The sequence below is a fragment of the Patella vulgata genome, chromosome 9 (genome assembly GCF_932274485.2).
Source record: "Patella vulgata chromosome 9, xgPatVulg1.2, whole genome shotgun sequence".
Taxonomy (NCBI): Eukaryota; Metazoa; Mollusca; class Gastropoda; family Patellidae; genus Patella; species Patella vulgata.
Genome location: NC_065887.2, coordinates 15,015,474 through 15,037,255, shown reverse-complemented (window position 1 = coordinate 15,037,255; position 21,782 = coordinate 15,015,474). Strand labels below are relative to the sequence as shown.

Genomic DNA, 21,782 nt, shown 5'->3' with positions numbered 1-21,782 from the left:
TTAACAACACAGCAGATCATTATGTCTTCGGTTGCAAAACCCTTAAGAAACAACAAAAGGGGAGACATTACTACACAGATTTTCATCCCATTCCATGGTCCAATTCATTAAAAACAAAATTGTCCCTTGGACAATTTGAGGTCAAAGTCAATCACTACAACTCACTTAATATCACTTTCCCCACCCCCTCCCTTTACCCCTTTTCACGACCAACCAAAAAACCAACAGAAAAGAGGAAAATACATAACTTGAATTAAACCCAATTTCGCTGCACCTTAATTTAAAAAACACATTAACACCTCAAGAAGCTATAAATTAAAATGGTTGCACCATACCTCTGGCAGAAGTTGAAAACATAAACAGACAATATCTGCTTGAACAGGAATCAAAAACCCCAGAGAGGTTCGTTAAGTTGTTAAAGAAACTTACACTGCGTTTATTTCTTTTTTTCCATTGCACTAATTTAACCATTACCATTCCGAACGATTGAAACGACATCCTGATCTATATATGATATCAGTTAATCCACAGAATACACGATAAGAACAAAACTTCTACTGCACGTAGCCGAACGTGCAGTTGGTCCGCTTTTCACCAAATCGGTTTGATAAATTAGAAGTAAATTTATGACGTAGCAGCCTCAAATGAATCGCAGGCGCAAGATTTCTCATTTAACAGTCAATCAAGATCATAATTACAACTTGTTTATTGTTGCCAACAGGTCTTGTACAGTTTTAAAACATATGTTACATATACTTATATACATGTATATATATATATATATCCGCTATATACCTTTGCACTAAAGAAAGTTTAATTTTGGAAGACTATAAATGATAGCAATATATATAGAGTTACTATGTTGTTGTGTTCTAATCTATTTCTCTGTAGACAGGCACACGCCTCATACTGGCTGCCAAATATATTCATTAGAAACTATAAACCACATTGAAAGAGTGGATGCAGTGAGAAAAAACCCACACTACCATCTACAGGTCCAAATGTATCAAAGATGGCTTATTAGCAGAAGTTTTATCATTTTGTGCACTTCACTCAAGTTTTGTTTCAAGCACCACAGTATATATATCCCCACGTTTATTAAGAACTTAGATAAAATAAAAAGTGTCTATAAATTAAGTATTAACTTTAAAGGCAAAGTGCCAAAGTTTTTATTAAAGTTAACTTCATTATAATATCATGTAACTACAAATGTATTCTTTCTTTTTTTTATTCTTCTTCTTTCACAAAACACATTTATAAAACGCAGTTCACAATCTTAGCATGTGGATAATGGATCAAAGCTTAAAATATATATTATATACTGGTCCTGTCATAAAGAGTAAGGCGATATGGTTGAGATAAACATCTTTCTCTGTAGTAATCCTTTGCACTGGTGGAGTGCAAAAAGTATCTGTTCTTAAATGGTGTGATAATGTGATTTAAAAAAAACAACACTTAATCACAACACACTGATAATATTATATCAACTAAAATATCCACTGATAGTACAATGAGCTTATTATTTGAGTGCAAACTGAAATAATACAAAACTCAACTTCATGGATAACAATCACTAACAAATTTAGTAGTGGGACGTTTCAACCAAAAATATTTTTCTTGTAGTTATCAAGCAGAAGGTATTATTGTTTATCTTGTGCTTGTCAACATTGTCATTGAACTTAAATTTGTTATAACAGGTACCAATGTTCCACAGCCAAAGAGAGAGAGAGAGAGAAATGGGTTTTAATGTCCACTCGGCACTAACAAATGGTACAATTTTATTTCAATAATTCGCTTGAGCATAGGGGTCTTTAGCAGTGGGAGGAAACCGGAAGACCCGCAGAGAACGCATGAGATTGGACAGGTGACCCTACTCCTTGTCACGTACAAGCAGAGAATTGAAACCATGTCACATGACTCAATGACAGACCTTATGATTTCATGTGCACGCATTATATCACTAAATTCATTTAATACAATAAGCCTTTTAGGTCTTTAAAATTTAATAAATGTTTAATATTTTATCTATTAAGACTAAGCAAATAACCTGCTTGCGTGACCATTTTCTTTAATGAAACTTATCAAATGAACTTTAAGTGATTTTTTTTTTAGTTTAACAAAGGTAAGACACTTGTTATCAGATACTGTAATTGTTACATCAAAAACACTGACTTGCCTACTGTCTAATCAATCATTGTTGATTAATTCTGATGTTTTAGGTAACTATGCTGTACTATTGTAATCTCCAACATTGATTAATTTAGTGTATCGAGCATTGCTCATTTTCAAAATAACTAGAACATATGAGGTATTAAGGATGACTCTCCCAAGATTTATCTGTTTATCAAATGAACATTAAGTGATTTTTTTTTAGTTTAACAAGTAGGTAAAGACACTTGTTATCAGATACTGTAGTTAAGGCTCAAAATTATTACATAAAAAACACTGACTTGCCAACTGTCCAATCAATCACCGTCATAGGACGTATGAGATAAAGGATCACTCTCCCAAGATTTTACTAAAAGACATGTGGGCAAGCAAAACTTCCTACAAGGTTTTATTGAACAGGAGATCATTGCAGTCTACAAGGTGTTCATTTTGTATACTGGTCAGTGACCTTGTAACATATTCAGTTAGCTCTCTTTTTGATATTCAGACAAGTTAAGGTGAGACAAGTGATTGCTCTTCTTTAACAAAGGTATGTTAAACGATAGCTCAGCTCTCATTAAGATCTAGTTTTACAAATACATGTAGTATTCAATTGACATGTGGTAAACACCCTAGAAAAAATATTTTATTCATAGAAAAAATAATGATATCTCTTAGAGTTGAACGTTATTTTCAGGTTGAAACTGAAACATTTTTGTGTGCGGTATTAACAACTGTTTCCATGAAATGGGTAATCATTAAACTATATTGTTTACATTTGGTCAGGTACACAATCTAAAGCTGTTAATCCAGTTGCTGGTGTCGACTGCTGGGCCAGGTTTACCAAGTATCAGTACCTGTACATGTAACAAAACCAAACGTGCATAGAAAAACAAGAGTAGAAGATCAAGTATAATGTGTATTATGAAGACAGCTGTGTTATTTCTATCAATCTGTTTCACATTCTATTCACAGTCTATATAAACACTGCATAGGAAATCATCTTAAAACTATCCATGTTGGAATTTGTAGGGCAGCATTATGTTTGTGGTATAAGGACATTGGTCTCTAGCTTTCATTCTGTTTAATCTCACCATGGCCTGTTATGATTGCTTGGGATTGATCCGAAACGGGGCTTTTACTTCAAAATTTTGCGGGTTGGTCAAGTTTTTTATGCATTTTGTTTAGCTCTGATTAGTTACTAAGATAGTTTGTTCAAATATGGCAAATTTTGGCTGTTTTCCTATATATTTTTTATTATATCTTTATGTATAAGTACCGTAAATTTAACTGAATTTATTGTGTTTTAATTCTTTGAAATACCTTAACCAGTCAATTTCACTGAAGACTGGAAAATAGGACTGACTAAAACAATGATTACTCCTGCTTGGTTGGTTATGTCATATTCCGATTATAATAAACTAGAAATATATTTGCCTTCAGACTCTACTACAGTATCAAGAAAATAAGAATATAATATAGTGTCCCATTGTAAGTTGGTTTCAAAATATTACTACTATTACTCTTATCGGAGGAATTAATTGATATATAACATATATTAAAGGAGCTAAATTGCTAACATTTGGGACCTAGAAATTGACAAAAGTGGGTTGCAACACATATAATACTGTAGTATGAATGTATATAAACTGATTTACATTCAATGGTTTCCGTTTTTACTCCAATTTCAAATCAGTTATGTTCGGCGACATAAACCAGCAGTCTCAAGCGAGTGCAAATTTCTAGCGTCTAGTTATTCCAGTCTACATACGCCGTTTAATTTGGTGCAATGTGTCTAGCCTCATCCCTCGAGTCTCTTGATACAACTGGGGCTGAAGCGCATTATGGTACACGATTCGTGTACCAATGGTAAAATGTTTATTTTGTCTTAAATATTGGATATCAAAAGCCCATCACAACATGAATGTTGATTTAATTTGACAAATAAATCGTGTTTTCAATGTTGAAGATTTTGGATGATATTGAGTTAGAGACTTAGCTACTTTAAATCTGGTTTGAAAATGACTATTTGTTTTGGGTACAGGCATTTGAAATGATTTGCTTACACAACTATTATGCTGTAAATATGCAGAAGATGTGTATACCACTCGCCATATTTTTTTTTTTGACTAATGTTATATTCAATCATCAGGTCTCTTTATTTCCTTACCATTTTATTAAAGGCTCAATACCACTCTTTTTGTAACTGAATAATATGTCCCAATCTTTATTCTGGTCAACAAATTGTACTATTTTACAATATTCCAATTAATTGATGATACAAATTTCATCTTAACGCACCTTATTTAAAAATTTTGAAAAATTCAACATAATGGTTTGAAACGTCTAACGTAAACCTTTTCAAATGAAACTTCGATTTAAAAATATTTTCGAACCCTCTGGACAAGTAAAACAGGATGTAATGGATAATTTACACAACAGGTAGGACACTTAAACATCTAGTACTTAGATAGAGATATTATTTATTTTCTGGAGCTTTCAAGCCAGCATGAGTGTTATTGTCCCTTTAAGGATAGGGAAAAGGTGATTGGGGCTATATATAAATATAAATTCACAACCCTTAGACCAACTTTAAAATGAATGTCATAAGACCAGTTAGTGCATAAAAGTTAAAACACATTTCATTTTAGCTGAATACAATGCATCAAAGCATGTGATGGCGCACACAAAGTAGCAGTGCACACAGAAAAAGATACGTAGTTGAAGCAAAATTTTACACTTAGGCATACAAAAAAAAAAAGATACTTATACATGTATAACCGATATCTGATGGACAATCCGAGGTTGCCATTCCATTCTATTCGATAAATGGATCGCATGCTTCGGAGGATCACCAAGAATCCAGATCTCTCTCCTCGTGGCACTTTTTTAAACAGATATTTGTCTTTAATCGCAAATGAGTAATTTTTTGCTAAAATGTATGTGCTCTAAAATTGCCAGGAATTCAAAGTTCTTCAGGTTACTTCATTTTAATCTAAGATGTACATAATATATTCATCTCAAATTCCTTACTGAAGTTATACAGGAATTTGCCATAACCATAAAGCTAAACCATGATATTTATACATGGAGATTCAAGGTTGTTTTCTTGTCTTATGAAAGAATGTATACTTGTTTATTTAGTACAGTTATCAAACCCTTAACAGATCAGATGCTAAAAAAATATTACGAGTCAAATGTTATCAAAACAGTCATATCATTAGTGAAGCATATTTTACAATCTTTGTTACTAAATCTCAAGAGAGCTAAAAAAAAAAAAAAAATGTGGGCGTGATACAAAAAGTGCTCTTGTTAAAAAAAGATCAACTTGTCCAAGATCTGGAAGGGGGATAATTTAGTAATATTAATTAAAGAAATAGGCTGTAGGACCTTGTACTGGAACTGAATATATTACCAGTAGTTAAATAATGAATTTTAAAATGAATCACAGAGTATGAAAATATATTCTCTTCATGAATGTTCGTGGCATTTTTACAGTCAAAATTTTAACTGAAGTCACATCAATTTGTATTGTATTGAAAGAAGCTAGTATGCATGTAGCATTGTTGCAACATTGGGCTACTCAGAAGGCACCTCAAATACCAATGGCAGAGCACCGGTTGACATTTAGTAATGATTATTTATTTAATTTATTCACGGTAGAGCTTTTCAAAACAATTTGGGTCTTTATGTTTATTGTTCTTGTTCATAAGTATTATAATAATAATAAATATCAGTTTTATGACCTAATGATGCTCGAGAAGAAATGCATCTTTGAAGAGGTATTATGTATTCAAGGGTTTTGTTTTGTTTTGTTTTTTGTTTGTTTTTTTTTGGGGGGGGGGGGGGAACAAATATATAAATTATCATTTAGACATTTATTCACATGAGATTACCATACTCAACTCTTTGGACTATTGGATGACTTAAGATTGGATTAAACAATGCCCGTCAATCCAGGCCTCATTTATTACCATGGCAATGGTACTGACATTCGAGAATACAAACTGTGAGCAATTATGGCCATTTCTCAACAAAATGTAAACATTCATAAAATCACACAGATTCAGAATAAAGTAATTTGACCTGAATTTTCAACAAATTCATTTTTCATTATCTATTTTTGAAGTGTTTGTTATACAAGAACGACCAGCTCTTTCTCCAAATCTCACAAAATCTATCTTTAACACTGAGAAATTCTAGTTCATCACTGGACATACAAACATAAATGAAAGAATCTACTTTGATCAGAATTCACAATACTTTATATAAATTAGAATTGGGTTGTTTATAGTTTCTGAACTTTATAGATGACTGCCTTTTGTTGAAGAGGAGAAGATGTTTAAATCTTTTTATACATCTATACCTCGTGTATTTACATGTAGATCTTAGGTGAAATACAGAACTTTATTTACTTTATAACCCAGTTTGTTGTTCCCTCCAGAAAATTGGATTTGTGAGCCAAGTCAAACATATGCTTAAAGAAGATTTATTTATTTTAAAGAGAAGAGGTATGATATACATGAGGAATAGTTTCCATAACAAAAATTTCTTATGTAATATGAATATTAACTTCTGAGTTAATAAAATAAGACTTAAAATAGTTGAATAGACCAGAGATCAAAGTCATCAGTGTAAATTTGTTTACATGTACATGATTTGTACAGGTTTATTAAGAATGAGCAGATTATATGCTTTTAACAGAAACTTACAAATGAAATGAAAACGGGGTTTAACGTCCAAACTGTTCTGCTCTGACTGGGCTAATGAAGACGGGCATACGTCATACAGTGTGCTATGAGGGAAATTTTGCCCGGACAGCGGCACTACAGCCTACTCTTATATCGAATTCCAACGAGACCTCGCTTTTCCCTACCATCCGAATGACTAGACAGCTCCAGGCTAGAGAAACTTACAAACTGAAGATCTATTTTCCATTTGTAGAGTATACAATGGATCAAAAAAGTTGTCATAAAAAATCTTTGGACCAGTCCCATCATCATTAGACAGGATATGTGAAGTAAGACACTAAACCCCATTTCATTTCCATGCAAAGGATGTTGCATTGTGATTCTTATGTAAAGAATAAGAAGAAAAAATTCCAAGTGATAACTCAAAAATTTAAATAACAGCTTAATGTGCTGAATACATCAAAGCATGAAATGAGGTTGTGCACAATGGCACTGCACACACAAAAAAATCCCTTGTTCAGACAAAATTCTCCAACCACCATCTTCAATAGAAGGCTTGAATTCGCTTTCAACTCACGTAATACTCTACATATTTCGGCACTACTGACCAAGTTGGGGAGCCTATCAGGTTCCTCGATCATCACAAATATCAAGTCTTGCGCTGTCCTAGCTAAAATGTCTACCTGTGATAGTCGAGTTGCAAAGTTCAAGGTTCATTCAATGTCAAGTTTTCTGTGGAGGTCGCCCTGTTTCATTTGAGTGTGTTTGTGTCACAACCTCTGATTGGACACTATCGTTCATGTGTCTGCATTAAAGGGATATAACGTAGCTATCAGTCCTGGAATTGCAGACCAGTTTAGCAATATCTAGATGTTGTAAAACCTGCGGTCGTTGTTTCAGGAACGAATCCCAGAATTTCAAATGTTTATGTATCAAACGCGCCTTAAACATGTAATATTATTAGTTTGTAATGTTCAGTAAGATGTTAGTTGGTATACAACTAAAACACAATTTTCTGCTTGAACATGCACTTTAAATAGAAATCATAGTAGTGCAAATTTAGGTTTACTCTTGGCGGCTGAACTTCCTGAATTAATCATTAGTGTAGAGTTTTTATGCAGTGCAGTAATGAGTGATGTATTAAATGAAACAAATTTAAACTTAAAACATGGGATTGTCCCGGTAATATGAATAATAATGATAATACATTTCATCAGACACATAAAAATAAATATTCTAGATGAAATACATATGTTTAATTTCAAATGTTTTCTAATGTTTTTATTATAATAGATAACAGAATAAGCACCCTAAATAAAAAAAGATATTTTCATAAATATTGTTTCTCACTTCACAGATATTTTGAAACATTTAAGTGCTTCATGAATTAAGTGGAAATTAATTTTTATCTCTAAAATTTTTCTTTTTACAAAAATATACTATAGGACTTCTTTAACCGACCACTATGTAAAAAAGTGAAATGAACTTACCTTCTGTCCCCCACCACTACTACTACTATCTGTGGTGCCAGTTGTAGCTGTGGATGTCATAGACGTTAAAGATCCTCGTCTCTCTAAACTCAATTCTTCTAATGAATTAGTATCACTCTCAAGGTCCCTTTAAATACATAACAAAATAATCATTATTTAAAACACCATAGTACACTTATTTCATAGATGCATAATGGGAGAGATATATTTGCCTATTGCAAGGCTTCAAATGTTATGACTATCAAGTGCATTAGAAAATGCCTGACAAGCCCAAATTTTCAGAAAATGCATAACGTTACTCACAGAAGTTCTCAAGGCCAGACAATAGAGTTATGCACACTTTTCTATTCTTAGATATTAAAAGTAATTTATTTTTTAACTATTATAACAAGAATGGCCAGCTCATTTATTATCTAAATCTTACAAATTGCATCTTTATAAAAACAACAAAATAATGTATAATTTCAACAAATAAAATTAAAATATGCACGTGTGAAATATACTGAATAGAACTACACAAATTGTAGACAGATGTAAGACTGATGACAACATTCATAGCCTAGAAACACTGCATTCGGCTAACCGAAATCTTGACATTTGTCAACGCAGGTACCCTACTTAACAGCAACAATATGAGTGTTGACTTGTCGATTCTTGACACTGTAGAAAATATTTATTGAAAACGTAACCTGTTGCAGTGAAGTTAAGGAAATATATCTCACTGGCATAGCACTGCTCAAGTTAAACTATCTAGTTTTAAAAGGAGAGAGAGAGAGAGAGAAATGGGGTTTAACGTCCACTCGACACAAACTAGGTCATTTTGGGACTGACATATGGTCCAATTTTATTTCCATAATTCGCTTGCGCGTAGGGGTCTTTAGTAGTGGGAGAAAACTGGAGGACCCGGAGAAAACCCACGAGGTTGGACAGGCGACCCTACTCCTTGTCACGTACAACTGGAGAATCGAAACCACGCCAGTTGACTCAGTGACAGACTTTATGATAAAGCGTGCACATGCTAACCATTCAGCCATTCTCCATGGAGTATAATTTCAGTCATTTCTTATTTTTTGAAAAACAGACATAGTTCACAGTATAATTATCATCCAAAAAAATGGACTTAATATCCAGAAAATCAAAATCTTTTTTGTATATGACCTTATGTAAGTTTGCTAATCAAATATCAAAATCCATCTAACAGCCAAGACATAATATTATAATTTGTGGAATAAAATATCATAATTTGTGGCATAAACTTACATTAAATATTTGAGGGAGCAAATGCCATAGACAGTACTTGCTCTCCCTGTAGACAGTATTCGCTCCCCCCATAAATAGTATTAAGAACATACCTGCTGATTCTGCTTGGATTAAACATTTTAGGTGGTGGTTTAAACATGGTGGGTTGTTTGTCTTTAAGAGCTTCATGCATGTACATCATACGTTCCTGTATTAATTCTCTCATCTTTTTCACCCATTGTTGTTTCGTTTCTAATGATGAGGCCTTCGAAAATGAAACATTTCAAATTAAACCTAATTTCTGAATTACAATTACTTTAATGCCTAAATATCAGCAAACAATAGGGAAGATGCATGAACTAACTTTTACTTTCCTAAAACATTTTATTTATACAATTATTAAGACTCAAACAACAACTCGTTTTTGTAATATTTTTGTATCATATAGTTACCTTTAAGATTATTCTGTAATCAGAAATAGGAGCCCGACCAGTCCATAATGCAAATTTAGTTTCATCACCTTCAATGTGTTCTGTTACATTTATTTCAGATATCTGTGAAGAAAAAAATATAGCAAACTGATATTTGTAAAATCCATAAATTTTTGCAAAAAGACTTGTAAAATTCTTCTGAATTCTTGGATAGATTTTAATGATAAGACTGCAAAATAGTTTATATGAATATCAAACATTTTATTGGTTAGCTATTATTCTATATGAAAGAATACCAAGATCAAGATAGTAAGATTTCTGTCTATCCCAATAGAAAGTGCCCATCAAGGGAGATCACTCTAAGCTGTCTATTTTTTGTTATCACTTTTTTTTCTTCCTGTTACCCAACCACAAGCGGCGATCTTATAGAATATTCGTGTGAATATATGCATGTATAATTGTAAATCTTATCTACAATAAACTTTTAAAAGCAATATAAAAATTATATATATTGTGTAAACAGGCTTAAATTCGGATCTTATTCACAATAAACAAACTGTTGCGTTAGTCGAAGACAAGTCAGCCAAGTTAAACAATTATGGTGTATATTATAATCTTGATCACTGATTATTGATAATAGGTTGGAAACAAAATCATATTTTTTTTCTATCTAACAAAATCTTACCATTAATTTGAACTTAAATACATATTTAGATTTGCCAGTGCTATCCTTCACTTCTTTTCCAAATACAAGACAAACGTCAAATAAAAAGATATGGCGATCTCGTCCTTTCTTGATTAATTGTTTTGGATCCCAAACTGTAAAATTATCTTGAAGAATAACTTCACCAAGAGCTTCTAGACTATCTTCCATACCAACCAGCATACTCAAATGCATGGCATCGTTGGCTTTCTTTGGTACATTTAACATCACTTCTAAACCATCCTGAAAGACAAACCAGATAATGGTAAAAACATCAGACAAAATCATAAGGTCATATATATAAAGAAAATATTATGGTTCTTCCAAAACCACTGTGTCACTTAAAAAGAGATACACAACCGTTTTCACATAGTTATTACTCCATGTTTCTCAGATAAGCTTGGGTCACTTAAAAAGGGCTGCATGACCTTTTTCCGAAAAAATAGCAACATTCTGATTAGGCCTTGTCAAAAAATATTCTGTGATGAAATGTAGGCACAAGGTTTATAAATGAAACGTCATGAACGTGTTTCTTCACTTCTAGCAGCCACACATGCCATGCAATGTTGCCGCATAGAGGAGGTAAGCTTCTGAATGGCTGCTTGTGGTATCTTTCTCCACTCTTGTTTCAATGCAGCTTCCAGTGGTTCTTTACTTTATCATAAGCAAGGAAGAAGATATCCCAGATTAATAGGTTTTTTAAAACTATAAGTAAAGGTTACCTTTATTTCTCCAGTATGCTCTTCACAGCATGTCAATAGATCTTTTAATAACAGCTGATACTTCGTAATTCTTTGAACTGGTTTGATTAAAAATGATGCTAGTGGTTCATTTAACTTGTGTTTTTTCTGCATTTCCTGTAACATAAAAATATTTGCTCTCAAATATTGAAGGTTCATTTTTACAATTGATATTTTAGGGCCATTCACTGTGAAACATATATCCACTTATGGATCCAAATAAAAATATTGAAATAATCTACCGGACAGTTAACAAAAAATATTAATCCTTCAGACAATGATAAAAGAAAATATTTTGAAAATTTGGACTAGACTGACTATTCTAGACCAAATAGTAATATTGGACTAATAGAAGAACCTAAGGTGTGCTCGATGGTAGTGGACTCTTACGGCTGGCCCACAGATCCATTTGTTGTTCATTGCTTGCAATGTCTGTGTAGTTTGTGACATGTCTGCAGATTTCTCTTCGGTTATGTTTGCGTGAAGTGCTAAATCATTATTGCTACATACATCACTCACTTCTGAGACTGCCACACATAAGTATTTGTGTTTTTAGCAAACCGTCTATAGAAAGTACACAGACAATTACAATGCACATGTTATTAGTATTAGGTGTCAAGTGTAGTCATAGAAACAACCAATCATCAAAAACTATGAATATTCATATGCATACTCTTTCTTTATAACTGATCATTTCAGCACTACAGTAAGATCCACTGCGGACTAATTTAGGGATTTAAATAACTGAATCCTGAATGTTAAACTGTGTATCCTCTTATTTGTATTTGGCAACCAAAGAGGATCAAATCAAGCCAATAAAATAGAAAAGAAGTCTGTCAACTTACCTCAAAGAATGATCCAGCTGATTCCACTAATAACGAGTTTGATTCTGGTTTATTTTTACAATAAGTTACATAAATAGAGAATTTCTCAGCCTATAATACAGAAAAAATAATAAACAATTTATATGTAACTGACACATTAATGGGTCAGAACATATATAAAGTAAGTAATTATTTGGACTAATAAATAATTTTCTGGTTCATAAGAATTAAGTTTTCTTGTTATGTCTACCTAAAGTTGTTTAAAATCTTTATAATAAATCATAGTTCGCTAATTTCATAAACATTGTGTAGAAAAATTACTCCTGACATACCCATGTCACAAAACAATGGCCAACATCTTCTGGTATAGTTTCATACTTCTCTAACTCCTTTAGAAATATTCTGAAATAATGATAAAATATATTATAGGTAACAATCATATTCACACAGACTACAAGCTCGACCAGATTAACTAACATGGCATTGTTGACATCATACCTGGGGATCTGACACTAATCTGAAGAACATCAGAAGATGGGATGTTCTTCCTTTGTAAATTATAATTTTATGTACAAACTGGACATAATTTTATGAAGGTATAAACTGGACATTATTTTGAAGAACATAGAGAATGCAGTTTTTAATTGAAGTCAAATAAAACATTTTATTCTATAAAGGTAAGAGTAACTAATTAAGTTTGAAGAGAGAGAGAGAGAGAGAGAGAGAGAGAGAGAGAGAGAGAAAGGGGTCTTTAGCAGTGGGAGTACACCAGAAGACCAAGAGAAATCCATGAGGTTTGGTAGACGACCCAACTCATTGTCACATACAAGTTTGGGATCAAAACCATGCCACTTGACTCAGTGACAGACCTTATGATCCAAAGCAAACACATTATACCACTCGACCATCCAAAACCCAAATAAAGTTTAAAGCTACTTACTTGTTATGAAAATGATAAATTTCTTCAATATTTCCAAATATAACTTTATGTTTTCCTTTGATACCATGTGGTACATTATTACTACTATCACAACACTCATTCATAAAGCACTGAAAAACATTTATTAATCTAATTAGTAATTAATCTTTATTATTAGTATAAATTATTTGAAGAAAAGGCTTGCTATAATTCAGTTATTAGCTACTTTTAGTACTTTAGGGTTTAACATCCACCCAACATACAGTACGTTTTTTATTTTAATAATTCTCTGGCACGTAGGGGTCTTTAGCAGTGGGAGGAAACCGGAGGATCCAGGGCAACAAAGGGATCCGATTCCTTGTCACATAAAAGTGTAGGATCGAAACCACATCACTTGTCTCAACGACAGACCTTATAATATAAAGTGAACACCACACACCCCCTCTGCATTTTACAAAACATAAACCTATAATTATTACCTTCAAATTTCTAAAATAATTATTCAAAAATAAAATGCATGAAAACAATTTTGATGTTAAAAAATAATTGTAACCATGACCTGCCTCATGCATGACAATCATCACTGCCAATAGCTCTATACTTTATGCAATATTCTACATATCATATCAATTTAATATCTAGCACATCTTTATACAATTATAGCTATATATGATATCAATTATTCCCATATAGAATATCAATATTTAGCTCACCTTTATACAATTTTCAACATCTTTAACATAAGTTCTCTCTGTTTGTAGTAATTCAGCCATGATAAATCTACAATAAAATACAAAATTATTTTAATAACTTCAAAAAATAAAGCTGGATTTATTCATCTGAATAAAGACCCAATAAATCTACAATAAATACGATCTTAATGAAGCTGGCAGCCTTGGTCTTAAATAAGAACCCAATAAATCAAATATATCTACAATAATTAAATTTTATTTTTAATGATTTCATCTGTTAAAGCTGAACACTACTGGTCTTAAATAAAGACCCAATACATGTTGCTACCATACAATACCAGGCCCTCCATTCTACACCACTGACTAAGAGAAACCATTTAGAAAAATCCCAAATTACATTTTTTGGCCAACACTTGGATCGAAATAGGTTCCTCCTGGTTAGTGAGCAACCGCATTATATTTGGAATGTGTACTTACTCTCTTCTGCGTGCTGATTTACGTTTTTCTTCAGTAAGTTCTTTAGGTCTATGATGTAATTTTTCTTCTATAGACGAATCTGAACGTCTATGTGGTGTGGGTTCTTCAACTTCTGCAGGTTCCGGCTACAAGACAATAATCAAACAAATATCAATTTCTAAAATCCAATCTCATGAAGAAATAAAGAAAGGAAAAATCTACTTGTTTGAAAGGAAAATCAAGAAAATCTCTTTTTTTTTTGTATTGATGAATATCGACAAATACAATGATATAAATATTGGTTGAATAAACATTTTATGATTAGTCCAATTCATTATGTAAACATTATCAAAACTGTAGATGAACATATTACAGTTACAGGATTAAAATATCTCTTCTTTAATTAAATAAAGTCTTCTCTAGTTTGTTGCGTAAGGAGCACCACCTATGCATTATCATTTTTTTCTATTATACCCCACCATATCACTGACATCCGATTTTGCCTGCACCTGTATCTGGGATTCCTCCACCCATTTACAGTAATTTTAGTAAAGAGTTAGTTTGTCATAGTCTTGGATTTTATATTACAGTAATCATGAATAAAAAAATTATTTCAAATCATATTATAAAATCTTCAACATACCTCCTTCTTTTGTACACCAAGTTTTGTCTCCAACAAACTACGATATTTTTCCATGCGAGACAGGAAATCTTTATGGCGTTTATCTACTGCCGCACACCAAGTCATTATATTTTTAGCATGTATGTTGCCTTTAGCTACAAAACCATCAGCAAGTTGTAATAGTAACTTCACATTTTCTTTTGTTTCCTGTAAAAATGTACCATACAAAACACTGATTAAAAGACACATATATTACCTTTAAGTCATTGACTTCGTCTTTACAGCAATGTTGTATGGCTATGGAAACTGTAATTTCTCCTAACATAACATACTATCATCCGATTCATAATGATTAGGAACCTATTATTGTGAAAAAATTTTTGGGACACTAGAGCCTCCATAATCTTGAACAAGATTAAGGGGCAATCACTCTTACCAGAAACCATTGATATTCAATGTCTCCCTTATGTAAACGATGAGCCTTCGCAAGGCATTATGGATTAGTGAGACTAGTGATATCATATTACCAAAAAAACATCCTGTGCTACAAAACTTTTTATAAAACTACACGATAAAGACTTTTTGAAATAGTTAGTGGATATGTCTCCATAGTAAAGTTTTAAATGTATCTATTTCCATTACCTTGGCACGATTTCTAAAATCATAATGTTCTTTTAATAGCACTTCTGTTTCTTGTTGACTAGTACCAACTGATGTATGGGTAGCAAGATAAGCTTCACCATAATCGTGGATCCATTCCAATGCCTGTAAAAAAGTAACATTTACAACATTTATTGGAACTGGTATTCATTGGAATTTAGGAGAAAGACAAATGATCATTAACATCTGCTAAACACAACTAGACAGTTTTGAAACTAACATTCTATATTTTATCTTTATTATTGTTACTAATCTGTATATCCGTTGATGCTTCTTTCAACTTAAAAGCAAGGCATGGGGTTAACATGCACCTTCCACAAATAGGTGAAATTTAAAGCTCTAACATTTCTTTATTCTGTCTTCCTGCTTCATCATAGGTATCTTATATATCTGATAATGTTGTAAGTATCAAGAATAGCATGGTAAAAATTAATACAGGGTTCCCGCGGCTTCGTCAAACATTTTTTCAAGGATATTCAAGGATAAATATACGTCAAATTCAAGGATTTTCAAGGACATTTTTTAGCCTAAAGTTACAATTTTTCATCTTAAAAATAACCAAAACATTACCAACTATCGTTATAAAACTTCTAATCTAAATGGGATTTTCATATCAACTTACTATTATTACCAATTTGAAACAAAATTAAGGATCTCAACTGAAATTCAAGGATATTTTCCTATTTCCGCGAAATTCAAGGATATTCAAGACCTTGAAAATGAAATTTTAAATTTAAGGATATTCAAGGATTTTCAAGGACTGCGGGAACCCTGTAATAACACATTAAAGAGAGAGAGAGAGAGCAACATGGGTGTTTCAAGTCCACTTAACAAAAAGTAGGTAATATCGGGACTAACATATAAAAGATATATTCATTATGTTGATTAAAATTATATCCTACCTGTTTAGCACTTTGTTCAAATAATAAAAATTGATGACATTGGTCTAATTTTCGTTTTTTCATTGTCCAGCATTCTATCACTATATTTTCTTGATGTAAAAGTTGATCTAGAGTGGCTGTAAAATTAATTAAACAATCAGAATAATTTTCTTTAATAAAAGATGCACCAGCAGCATAACATAATTCTTTCAGAAATAGCAGTAGATTCACACAAGTATTGAAAGACATTATTCAAATAAATTTTATTGTATTGTAAACAATAATCCCTGTTTAAATTTAAAGTCTAGCTTTAAAAGAAAACATTGATGAACCCGAAAAACATGAAATTAAAAATGCAGATCTTAAATAGAACAAGATTTTGTTCAATAATTTACCTTTAACATGTCCTTCTGGGCTTCGGAACTTCATCTGCATTCCTAAGAAATGGAGATTCCTATTTACATATTTTAAAAATGTTTCTGCTGTTCTTCTGGCTAGTGTACAGGCCTACAGAAAAAAAATATTAAACTGAATGATTAAATATATCACATGTTGAGATATCAGTTTTGTCTACGATTTCACTTACCAATCGTACCAATGGGGTTTAACATCCAATCAACTCACACAAGGCTGGTACTAACATGGTTCAATTTCATCTCTATAATTTGCTTGCGCGTCGTGATCTCTAGCAGTGGGAGGAAACTGTAGGACCTTGAGAAAACCCATGAGGTTAGACATGTGACCCTACTCCTTGTCACGTTCAAGTGTGGGATCGAAACCATGCCACTTGCCTCAATGATATACCTTATGGTCTAAAACACGAGCGTCACACCAATCAGCCACCCAACAGAGATTATTCGGTCACCCAGACACTCTGCAGTCAGTCAGTATGATATATCATTTGTAACTATTGGTTTAAATAAAAAAAATCAACTTACCTTTAAGAAAGCTTCTTTCTGTTCATTATGCTTGTTTATAAGTTGAATTAAGAAAGACGATTTATCCGATGTATTAGATTTATCCGAGCTACACCAGTCTTCATCACGTTTATAATCTCTATCCAATGATTCTAATACTGACCACACCTACATGAAAATAACATAAATTACTTTAACACAGGCCTAGAAACTCACAACAATCTGATTCACACAAAGATTATCAACCCAAAAATCCATGAAAATCATGGCATATATTTCAACTAAAAATTCTGTTTACAAAGATATGATGAATTAAAAATATCACAACATTCATGATCAGCATCCTCCAAAAGTTGGATAAAATCATTTGACTTTTTAATCCCATTGAATTCTAGATTGGAGATAACTAACCTTCAATATTGTGTTTTTAAATTCATTGTTAAATAATCAATTTTGAGAATAATATAGGGTGGAATAAGCCATGAAAGTTAGATATCACAAAAATAATATATTGAGCCATTTAAGCCCTCTCACCTGTTCTGCTGTTTTATACCAATTCATGGAAGCCATTACTAATTTATGTCGTTCTTCAGCATGATACATCAACTGTTGCCATGCTAACGTAACATTTTCAGCTATGGCACGAACTAAATCGGAGTTATAATGTTGACCTTGTATCATAGCTTCAGCTTTCTGTGTTACTTGTACAACACTGATATGGGTTTTCTACAAAAAGACAAGAGACAGTCATTTAATAAAGAAAGTAACTGTTTAATAACGATTTTCATCAGAGCTCTCATTTCGGTGATCTTTGTCGGTCTTGACTTACCAACAATAAAAATGACAGGCTGTAGCACTTACCTGTCAAAACAAATTTGGTTATTTCGGGACTAACATATGGTTCAATCTTATTTCAATAATTTGCTTGCGCGTTGGGGTCTTTAGCAGTGGGAGGAAACCAGAGAAAACCCAGTCGGTTGGACAGGCGACCCTACTCCTTGGAATTCAAAATGCCACTTGGCTCAAGAATAAACCTTGTGATTTCACCCAAATGCGTTAAACCCCCAGTCAGAATATAACAGAACATAAACACACACTCTTACAAGTGCAAGACGATTTATTTTTCTGGTTCGTTATGTTTTTAAAATATCTTTCGACCAAAGAGAGACAGGAATTATAAAATTTGAAGTTTCTGCTTGAAAGTTTATATATTTCAAAAAAAATGTTTTTTTTGTTTTTTTTTTTTTAGATAATGACAAGCTTTTTTATCATTATCTGTTATGAAATCTTACCTCTATGGCTATCATAAAATGTTCATGTTCTTTCTTCAGTGTTTCAGCTTCTACTAATGTATTAGGGCAAATAAAACTAGCTGTTAACATAGATTCTCCATTTCGAACCCAACATATCACCTGTAATCAAAGCATAAGTTAATACAACAGTAACAGGTATACATTCTTTAATACAATATAAACAAGGCTACTACTGTGCCGCAGTGAGTAAGGTGCTAAATTGCTAACCAGGAGGTTAGAGGTTCGATCCTGTTGTTAGCCGAGAAACACCAGATTGGTTTCCCCTTGTCAACTCAAAGTGAGTTCCTTGCTAGGAACAGTGTCTAGTTATTCGGATGGAACATAAAAACAAGGTCCTGTGCCTCTTGACAGGAATTCAAAATAAGAGAAGGCAGTAGCGCGGCTTGCCAAGCAAAAATTTCCTGCAAAGCATCACTACTGGGCTACACATCATTTATGATTCAGGTTTTCAAACTTGACAACTGAGTCTATGGTAATTAATGAGACTGCTGTTTTTTTGTTTCTGAAATAAAAACAGATCATGCCGCCATTTTTTAGTAACGTGAGAGTAATCGAGAAACAGAATATGTTTTTTATATGGCCTTATGTTGCATGGAGTATCAATGAAATTATTACCTGTCTTGCTTCGATCTCAAAATTTCTTAGTTGCACACACTGTTCTAGCCGTCTGCGCTTTTGTTCCGAAAAAGTTTCAAGGTCCACTTCCCGTTCCTGGAGGTACTCCAGCAGAATCTGTATTCTTGAACTGGCATCGTACTGGGAGTCCGACATCAACTGAACACCAGAACTCTCAAATAACTAATACATTCAAAACAACAAGAAAAACACTAACTACGGTACTCTAAGCCAAAATAAATCTCTTTATAAATAATTTCGGAAAGTTCTCATCCAACAGATTTTTGTAATTAGAAATTTGTGTAAATCATTAAGGAGACTTGCAAATAAAAACTAGGGAATAATTCAGAAAAAATTTCCCACTAATTTTTGACCATATATGGTCATTTCAAATACTTTTGAAAACAAGGCTTAATATACTACTCTTGTAAACAGGGCTTCATTCATTACACTTGTAAACAGGGCATAGTTCATTATTCTTGTAAACAGGGCTTCATTCATTACTCTTGTAAATAGGGCTTAATTTATTACTCATATAAACAGGGCTAAATTGATTAATCTTGTAAACAGAGCTTAATTGATTACTCTTGTAAACAGGGCTTAAGTAATTACTGTAGTAAAAGGCAATACTCAAACTCAAATATTGCAAGATATTTAAAAGCGTCCTGTATTCAAGGAAATAGATAACTATGGTGGGAAATTAATCTTGAATTTCTAATGCTAAAATTTTTCTCTGTTATACCTGACATAGTTCCTGTCCCCGTTGTATTACTTCATAAGTACAATTCTGCATGTGTAAAACACTTTCATTATGCATCTGTAATAACTGTTCGGCCTTGGAACCATCAGTAACCAATTCCTGATGTTGTAATTCTTCTGACCATAACTCTAACTGTGAAGATACCTGTAATTACAATCAATATTTCTACGCATTATTGAATGTTTGTTAGATTGTTTAAGATCTTCGCTGTCCTGAAAGCAAGTGGAGTTTTCAAACATTCTGAATTTATGGCACAGCGATGAGTGAATCGAGTCCTGTCACAATTCTACCAGTCCAGACATAGTGATTTGTTTTGATATTATTATATTCAGTTGGCGATGAAATTCTTGTGTTTACTCTATTGACTACTTCCACAGAATTCTGGAATGTTCAATCCCCCATTAGTCTCCCCTACCCCTTTGTCTATAAATCTGAATGTAGTCACCATTATTTAGTATGATGATAAACTGATGAACCCTGGTAAAGGGTAAGTAATATAACACAGTGGGGACACTTTGTAATAGTCAACTTTTGAGTCAATAATATTGTTTCATGGTCACTACAAACATTATACTTTCAGAAAAAAATATGTTTAACACATTTGCAATCAAGAGAACCTATCTTTAAGGAAAATTGCTGTTTTATCCATAGTATAATGTATGTAAACCATTTCATCAAAGTCTATATTGTACATTTAAGAAATTTAATTGGAAATTTAGGAAAACAGCAATTCAAATCCACCAATTTAAATCACAAATAAATTCTTGTTGACATTACAAATATAAAGAAGAATAAAGAGCGTTTCTGTAATAACATTTTGAGTGTGGGTTATACAAAAGATTTCTAATATAACTAGGTCTTAGCTCCAACTGTTGCATAGATCATGAATATGTCTTTAACTTAAAAAAAAAACTTGTCAAAACATTGCACATACTTCTGTTAAAGGAGCAGGACCCTTTTAGAACCTATTGCTTTAGGTCAATTTAGAGTGTTTTGCATTATAATGTGATAATTTAGTTAGTACAAGTCAAACTGTGTACAGTTAAATATTTCTTTTTGTTTGTTTTAAGTTTAAGTCATTTTGAGAGAGAGTTTGTTTTAAGTTTAAGTCATTTTGAGAGAGAGAGAGGGAAATGGGGTTTAAGTCCACTCAACACAAGTTAGGTCATTTTGGGACTAACACATGGTCCAATTTTATTTCAATAATTTGCTTGCACATAAGGGTCTTTAGCAGTGGGAGGAAACCAGAGAAAACCCATCATGTTGGACAGGCGACCCTACTCCTTGTCACATACAAGGGAATCGAAACCACGCCAGTTGACTTAATGACAGACCTTATGATACAGCGCGCTAACCATTCTGCCATCCAACCCCCATGTCATTTTGATATAAGTGTTACTCATTTTGCTATATAAGTTTAAGTCATTTTGTTATAAGTGTTACTTGTTTTGCTGTGAGTGTAAGTCATTTTGTTACTAGTGCAAGTCATTTTATCAGAGAGAGAGAGAGAGAGAGAGGGTTTAACTCCACTCTCGACACAAACTAGGTCATTTCAGGATTAACATATGGTTTAATTTTATTTCAATAATTCGCTTGTGCGTAGGGGTCTTTAGCAGTGGGAGGAAACTGGAGGACCCGGAGAAAACCCACAAAGTTGGACAGGCGACCCTACTCCTTGTCA

The 21,782-nt window shown here is 32.7% G+C and overlaps 1 protein-coding gene across 3 annotated transcripts in view; it reads right to left on the bottom strand.

The window, feature by feature from the left end:
- LOC126807812 (kalirin) overlaps positions 1–21,782 on the bottom strand; it is a 128,350-nt gene that overhangs the window by 62,173 nt on the left and 44,395 nt on the right. For 2 of the 3 annotated variants that reach the window (XR_007674178.1, XM_050532647.2), the window contains exons 18-36: positions 20,084–20,245; positions 19,342–19,524; positions 18,706–18,825; positions 17,948–18,139; positions 17,435–17,581; positions 16,892–17,003; positions 16,518–16,633; positions 15,598–15,720; positions 14,977–15,162; positions 14,355–14,479; positions 13,899–13,965; positions 13,207–13,316; positions 12,599–12,668; positions 12,288–12,377; positions 11,425–11,559; positions 10,685–10,945; positions 10,021–10,122; positions 9,682–9,833; positions 8,330–8,456 (exon numbers count right to left, since the gene is read on the bottom strand). Coding sequence is in view for 2 of the 3 variants with exons in the window: in XM_050532647.2 (XP_050388604.1) it covers positions 8,330–8,456; positions 9,682–9,833; positions 10,021–10,122; positions 10,685–10,945; positions 11,425–11,559; positions 12,288–12,377; positions 12,599–12,668; positions 13,207–13,316; positions 13,899–13,965; positions 14,355–14,479; positions 14,977–15,162; positions 15,598–15,720; positions 16,518–16,633; positions 16,892–17,003; positions 17,435–17,581; positions 17,948–18,139; positions 18,706–18,825; positions 19,342–19,524; positions 20,084–20,245 (2,580 nt within the window). In the remaining variant the exon portion in view is untranslated. The remainder of the gene's footprint in view (positions 1–8,329; positions 8,457–9,681; positions 9,834–10,020; positions 10,123–10,684; positions 10,946–11,424; positions 11,560–12,287; positions 12,378–12,598; positions 12,669–13,206; positions 13,317–13,898; positions 13,966–14,354; positions 14,480–14,976; positions 15,163–15,597; positions 15,721–16,517; positions 16,634–16,891; positions 17,004–17,434; positions 17,582–17,947; positions 18,140–18,705; positions 18,826–19,341; positions 19,525–20,083; positions 20,246–21,782) is intronic. The other variant, XM_050532648.2, reaches the window with a different exon arrangement.